This window comes from Hydractinia symbiolongicarpus, chromosome 14 (assembly GCF_029227915.1).
Source record: "Hydractinia symbiolongicarpus strain clone_291-10 chromosome 14, HSymV2.1, whole genome shotgun sequence".
Classification (NCBI taxonomy): Eukaryota; Metazoa; Cnidaria; class Hydrozoa; order Anthoathecata; family Hydractiniidae; genus Hydractinia; species Hydractinia symbiolongicarpus.
Genome location: NC_079888.1, coordinates 4,676,761 through 4,684,625, shown reverse-complemented (window position 1 = coordinate 4,684,625; position 7,865 = coordinate 4,676,761). Strand labels below are relative to the sequence as shown.

Here is a 7,865-nt window from a genome sequence, read left to right as displayed (position 1 = left end):
TTTATTAAACTTTCTGCTTTTTTTACCGTTTAACAAATACAATACGTCTTTAGCTTCACAAAACCTGGCTTGTTATCCCAGATCGCCATCAAGTTCGTTACAAATTTATAACACGGCTCAGCTTTTGAATTCGATTTAATAATGCATCGCCTTGCTTGATCACAGACTAAAAACCAGACACGAGAAAGTGTTAGTTTTTATAAGTACGGTAACTAAAGACGAATTCCTCCTGAAGTCTCAATCTTTATACTTCGTGCCGTGTCAACGCTTCGCATTATTGCGAACACATGATTAAAGGCTTTTGGGAAAGCAAATATATAATGGAAAGTAAATTAAAGAGGCTTGATTTTTTGGAAACAGATATTCTCAGGTACAAAGAAATGTGAAGTCAACTAAGCCTTGTGTTTCTTTTTTCTGAACACAGTTGTCTACATATTTGTTTTTCATTGGTCAGAAATTGCAGTTCCTTACGAGTAAAATATTTGGGCATGTACAAATGGACTCTCGATTCTGTTAAAATAAGACTTTGCAGAATGCGTAAAAATGCAGACGTTCATATAAAATTTTCCAAAGAAGTGCGTAGCTAAAAAGCTAGTATAGTAGACTAACTAACTCCTATTTTGGTAGTATAAAATAATAAAAAAATAAACCTATGACAACAAAACAGTAAACAAACAAACAAACAAAAAGCTTACCTGGTATTGATAGTTTTTACAATCCGGTCTAAACAAAAAAAAATAAAGTAAACAATAACAATAAATAAATAAACAAAATAAACAAGGTGAAAACTTTTCTAAATCGTTATCTAATCTACCATGTTGGTTTACCTGATAGTACTATTTTTTGCAGGTGGATAATGTCGTAGGGCCAAAAATAACTTTTTATCAGGTACATTTACGCATATTTCAAAGTTAGTGTATTGAAGAAGTAACAAAAAATTAATAACGCATTGTTATTAAAAAAAAATTGGACGAATTTTGCACATTTCCGTTCTTGTTTATTTCGAATACATAGTCCCAATCCGCAAAAATCGTCTGAATTTCTTAGTCCCTTCACCTTCCTTGTTAAAATTAAACTAGAAAAATTCGTTTAATTGGCACTCCGAATAAGTGTTATAAGATCACTAAAAAGTGTTGTTTTATCTAATTATATTCCCTTGACAACTTCAACATTACGAGAATTCTCATACCTGTTAGTTTCAACGATTCCGCCAACTTTATCAATTTTACAGTGTAGCCTGCCAGCTGCTATAAACCTTGCAAGTTCTCTAAATCAAGTGGTTTAACATGAAAACATCTTAAACTTAACAGTGACAACATTTTGTTCAAAAACAAACAGACCAGCTAGAAAATACAGGCCTTTCATGTCTCCTTACACACTACATATAATTACGAATTACATGATAGAGGGTAAAAGGACTGAAAAAGAAAATATTGAAAATTTAAAAAACTTTTTATAATAGCAACATATGGTACAAAGTGTATCTATGCAAAGCCTTAAAAATTGATTTTTGCTTTTATTTTTTTGTTATGATTAGTACAGTACGCAATGCTCCCAAAGATCATACAAGGGCCCATCTCAAAGAGTAGCTAAAAATCAAAATTATTGTAAACATAAAAGCATTTGAAACAATCAACTATTCCTTACTTATCCAACATTTCTATTGTTAACCCAAAAGCATTTGCCATATACTCTAAAGTCAGACTTCTGTATGATTCAAGCAACTGAGCATATGCCATTATCCTCATTTCTCTGATGTAATACGCCACGTGTGTGTTAAAAAGACGATCACATTTTAGTAACGTCTCTACATCACCTAAAGAAAATTTGATGGCAGTGCTGTATGTTTTTTCAGGAGAAACACTCTTAAGAAACACGAGGTTGAGAATGCAGGTAATTTCAATTGCCAACTCGAGTAACACGACTCCTGATAAAAGGCTAAACCAATTACAATTACGTTCCTTATAAAAAGAAAAACATCTAGAAGAAATGGTCACAGCACAAGAAAGAACGGCTATCGGGACCGGTTTTGACACAATTTGCCGGTTTGGTAATAATAAAAACATTATTAAATCAAGAAAACTTAGTAAGATGTATAATACATTCAAAGCTTTTGTTGAAAAAGCTTTCCCTAAAAACTTTGCATGTGTTACTACCAGTGACCATGGCTGAAAACCTGAACAACTATATTAAAATATTTAACATAGAGAAAGGGAGGAATTATGCAGGTCTGTTCGTCATTTATCCAGCATGTCAAACTAAAGGACCATATTTTAACTTACACAAAGCGTGGAAGAATTCTTTGTATTGACAATCGTAAAGAGAATGTAAAGTCTGGCTGATGGTTGGCTGCTGATGCAAACATTCTAGTATCTCTGCTCCTCGAACAACCTGAAAATAAATCCAAAAAATTAAATCCTGTATAAAAATTAGAGATTTTGTCTAGGCTCGCACACACAAAGAAATAAAACTTGTGACCTATAGTTGAGAAAGCAGTCGAATGGAAAAGAGCCGGAAGAAACAAAACCATTCCATATGCTTTCCCATTGATACACTGATTAAGCTACGTGGATTATTTCTCAGGAATGGTTTTAAGAGTGGGGCTTATTAGAAAGCCGACCCAATGAATTTCCAACTTGTACGATTGTAATTCAAATATAATTTACAATATAACAAAATGATAACATATTAAAAAAATTTAATATTTCGGAGGGAAAAATTTAAGACAATGTTTAATCTAAAGGGGAAACTTCTTCCTTAAAATATTTACAAGTTTGAAGCTGAAATTCTTAAAAATCCAGCCTGAAGTTAAAAAAAGAGAAGACGCAACAGGAATTATAGTTTTTGAGACTTTCTTTGTGTTATTGTGAATTTGATTGTGTATATTCTTTTTCCTTCAATTCCTAATTTTAAAAATACTGTTATCAATTTGTTGAAATTATGTTTGCAAATAAATTTCTTTAAAATTCCACCAAAAAATTTGCAACTAATAAAACTCGTCAAATGAACTTCAAAAACTTTTAAAACTAAAAAACTAAAAAATGGTTTGGATCAAATTGAATTACACAAGATAGACAGCGTATGGCTGTTTGTACATTATTAATTTGACAAATTGACTGCTTTAGGGAGTTTAAGAGAAAAATATTATTATTCAAACCTTGTCTCCAAGTTCAGAACGTTTTAGTGATATCAGCGACACCAGTACCGTGTATTCAACAAATTTAACATATTTCATCAGTTCATATGACGTAAAAGTTGATATGCTTTCCAAAAAGTTCTCAGCCGCTGTTTTAAAATCTCGAGTTGAAATGGCATAATAACCTTTATATACTTTTAGACGATTACGTCGATCCCAGTCCCCACCTTCTTCAATCAAACTGAATGCAAAAAATAAATAAAAAATAAACATTTACCCTAATCAAGACAAAAAATATTTTAAAATTTAACCCTAGCAATAGAGCAGTTACGTCAAGGTTATTTTAAAAACGCAACAACATGATAGAGCAAGAATCAATAATAAACTTTGGAAGTTGTCATTAAAGAACAACAAAGAATACAACAAAACAAGTCACACTTGTAATTTTTTGTCACATGAATAGTGGTCAATTTGAGTATTAAGTTTATCCAGGCTTTTACAGAAGGATTTTGGTGTGTGTTCCACACCTCTTCTGAAAATATAGAGCTTTAGAGTTCTGTATTACTTTTAGTGTCTTTAAACCTGATAATCTATTGAATGACAAAATATAAAATGCATTGATGTGATGAAAATGCATGCATGATAATTCTGTACAAGTTGCTAAATTTGGAGCCACATATGTACTATTGAACAAAATCAAAACTTTTTGATTTTATTCGTAGCCTAAACTATTTTAATTCTTCTGATAATAATTTTTCAATAAATTTGGTACAATACAGATTAACTGTTAAATTTTTTTTTAATATATTTCATGTATAACTATAGGGAAAAGTTCCTTTACATAGAATATTATTATAATTATAATTATAAAACTCAAACTTAAAAAGTTCATTATCTTTAAAGAAAATTAAGCACAAAAAATTAAAAAAATACCTGCTAGCCTTTTCTAAGTTGCGTGTAATAACATCATTATCTAGGAAAAAGAATCCCACTCGGATTTGCATAAATACGTTATCGAGTTTATGTCCAAGCATAGTGGTCTTCTCGTAAGACTGTCGAAGCGCTGATAAAGAATTCTCCTATAACAATTCAATACATATTTCAAGTGGACTGAATGCAAACCAAAGCAAATTAAATCTTAGGAATGGTGGTCCTTCTGTGACTGCCAGTAGATTTGTCTCAGACAATGCGTATGCATTGTATTGCAAAGAATAAAAAGAATAAAAATAATATAAAATATTGCATACCTTATCACCGATGCGGACATAATATTCAGCTTTGTTTAAATGTGCATCTCTGATTTCTATTTCTCCAAGATTTTCTTCAGCATCTTTAATTTTCTCATCTAGTTCATCAATTGATTTTTTATTTTCTGCCTCCATTGATTGTAAACGTTTAGCATCAATATTCCATTTTAATTCTTCACACACATGCTTGTAAAATGGTGCCATATCTAAATCAAGTAAATATGACCATAGTATGACAAAAAAAATTTAAGTATTTTTTTTGCTAAATACCCATATTTGTTAAAGGAATTGGAAGTGGGTTGCTAATTATTTTTTTTAATAACTTAATTTTCATGGTAAATCAGTAAGCACTTTCCTTTTTCATTTCGAACTTGATCATTTTAAAAATTTATTTACTAGACAAGATTTTATTCTAAGACTACCACAGTTATAATTAGCAAGTCGCACTTCTTAATCTATGAACAAAAATGCTGATGAATTATTCACCTATTTCTTTAATGGTTTCTGCAACAAAACAACTATTATTAAGTGATAAATGACAAGTGGGATACAATGCTTCCAGACCACAGCTGCAAAGAGGTTATATTCTCTATTAGCATTTTTTGTTAAGTGACTTTATATTTCTAATTTGAATCCTGGCCACCAAACCACTTCTATCAACTTTGTACAGTACAGTCCAGATGTAAGCGTACGCGTACGCTCAACTTGCAAAAATAATTGCTTTCATTAAAAAAAACAATAGGATAGGGAGTTCCTTTCAAATTGCGCGAAAATAATTGCTTCGTGTTAAAAACAAAAGCATAGCAAGAAACATTGTTTAAAAACAATACTCTGCGCAAGAAAAAATTAAACGCGAAGGCCATTGAATTTTTACTTTTTTTAACAACGAAACTAATTATAGTAACGCGATTTTAATCTCGATATATTTAAAAAACACAAGCACTTTTAAAAAACAACAAATCCAATGATCTAAATATTTAAAAAAAAAACAGAATATTTCAAGATGAAAATGTTCTTAAAAAAAGTTTTCTTCCACACCTTTCTTATAGGTATTTAAGTTTTACATGTGCAAAAATGGTTTCATTACAAAGAATCGCCATAAATGAAGAATTACATCCAGGTGATCTTATGCAGTATAAAAGAACATGCAACACAAAAGTTGTTAACAATCTTTTTTAAGCATTAATTAAAAATGAAAAAAAACTTTATTCATAGAAGATGCACTTTCATATTTGTATTTTTGTACAGGCCTGGAAATTTGTGAAGTCTAGGAATTAAAGCTGCTGGAAGCAATTAAAATGTTTTTTCGTTTTCCGCAAAGTAGACCTTGCGGAAACGATACGTTAATGACAGTAACGGCTAGCTTTAAACTAATAAATAATTGGAGAACCACTTCAAAATGGCCCTAGTTAGTGACAACACCTACTCCATAGTAGTAAAATATTATAATGTAAATATATATATATATTAGAATATAAAATTATTATAATTTGAAATAATGTCCAAGGAAAACAATTTATCATTACCGTCTTTATTGATTTGCAGAAACGTTGCGGAAAAGAAACGATCCAAATTTACAGGCCTGTTACTTTTGGTCAAGTTGGGTGCAAAACAATCAGAATTGCATCAAAAAAGGAAACAGGGAAAAAGCTGCTAACACTTAGTAATTTCCAATGCTATATAATGCTAATGTGTTGATAAAGCAAGCAGGTTATAATAGAAATCTACAATGTGAAAAGATATAAAATAGAATGGCTGTAGGCAGACTTCCAGTCTTTCTGTAAGTATATACAGCGAAACAGTATATGAACGACAGTAAATGAATATTCATTGGTCTTCTATAATTTATTTTAAGAAAACAGATCTGGAACAACAATGAAAGATTCGTGAAAACCAGATACTTACTATAATCAGTTATTGCTTTCTCTAGGCATTGCTTTGCACTTTCCTTCTCCTGGTTACTTGCAACTGATTGTACTGTAAACAATGCTTGTGCCAGTTCTAAGTCTGGGAGCTTTTTAAGTCCCTCCTCTTCAAATTCTTCAATAGGCATAGTTTATTTTATAGATTGTCCTGAAATATGAATTAAAAAATCAATAGAGCTTCAGCCTATACTCTACCTGCCTAAAGAAAGAATTTATATTTTTCTTTTTTTCTTTTGATAGGGTGTCATGTCAAGTTATTTGGTTGTTTAAAAGACATTTTACTAGGTTACTATATTCTAGTACAGGCAATGGTTAGATGGAGCAAAATCATTCAACTTGGTCAGTATACAGATGCTGTTCCATTGGCGGCTATCCCAGGCTCCTTACTATGTCGTGTTACAGCTGTCCAACATGTATTTTTTACCATGGCAGCCTTGCCTAATAGCCTGGCTTTCTGTGTTTTACATATAGGTCATTTATGTCTTGCACGAAGCATGTAATTATTGTATAGCAGTGTTACTAACCTGACGATGTAAACGTTTATTTACGAAAAGCTTTGTGTGTTTTTATTGTAAGCTTTGTATGTTCTTTTACATAACTAAAGAAATATGTAAATTTGAAATAAAAAAAGAAAGAGAAAAAAGGACAAGAGAAAAACAGAAAAAAAGGCAACTTATCCTGACAACCTACAAACATGGTTAGCAAATAAGGTAGACTACGCTAATCTGCTGAAGCAACTATGAGGAATGACTAACAATGAAGATGACAATGGTAACAATAAAGATGGTAATGGTAAAATCAGCACTAGTAGCGAAAGGGTTGTTCTTAAATTTCGGAAGATAAATATGTTTGTCACATTTGCGAGCAATTTTTTCTACAGGTTTGAAAAAATGAAAGAACTGTTTTATGGATCCTTTGTGCCAAATGCAGCTGCTCGATGCTTGATGTTTGTAAAGGTGTGTTTTATTGAAGAGTGCTGTATATGTTTGTAAAGCTTGTTCTATTAAAAACATAAAATTCTTAAAGTGAAATGTTTCATCAGTATTCACTCCAATCCATTATACTATACTATACTGTAGGTATATCCTCAAGTGTAACGGACAAAAGTTGAAATTTCTTTTAACTAACAAATACAAAACAGGTCTAAAAGTTTTTAATATTTTTGGATAATATTGTGAAAAAAGGGTGACAGTATATAAAACACATTCCTAAACTTTAGTATATAATTTTTGCACGCAAATTACAATTAGGCCGTCATCAAAAATATGTGTTCGCGTCCTCCGACCGACTCACTTTTGGTAATAAAAACCTGAGTCGGTAAGTCGGAAAAAGACTGAGAAGAAATTTTGCAAGCTATTTTCCCAAAAGAAAATTTTTTTTGCTAGAACTAATTTATGCAAAATTGACAAAAACTCACGAAAATTAATTTCGGTAAAAATTAATTTCTTTAGGGCACTCCTGTGGCTACTGATAGTTTACAGGGTGGCGAAAAATGGTCTCCTGGGAACAAATTTGCTTGCTCCGATCTGAGAATCCCGGGGAAAAATATGCCCGAGC

General features: G+C 31.3%; 1 protein-coding gene across 1 annotated transcript; it reads right to left on the bottom strand.

The window, feature by feature from the left end:
• LOC130625736 (26S proteasome non-ATPase regulatory subunit 6-like) lies at positions 1-6,922 on the bottom strand. The gene is made up of 10 exons (XM_057440839.1): positions 6,833-6,922; positions 6,289-6,456; positions 4,384-4,589; positions 4,070-4,215; positions 3,158-3,377; positions 2,283-2,391; positions 1,648-1,816; positions 1,190-1,267; positions 696-723; positions 1-166 (listed from the first exon to the last, which is right to left on the bottom strand). The coding sequence occupies exons 2-10, from the start codon at positions 6,434-6,436 to the stop codon at positions 98-100; spliced, it is 1,173 nt and encodes a 390-aa protein (XP_057296822.1). The 5' UTR covers positions 6,437-6,456; positions 6,833-6,922; the 3' UTR covers positions 1-97.
• Positions 6,923-7,865: the final 943 nt, after the last annotated feature.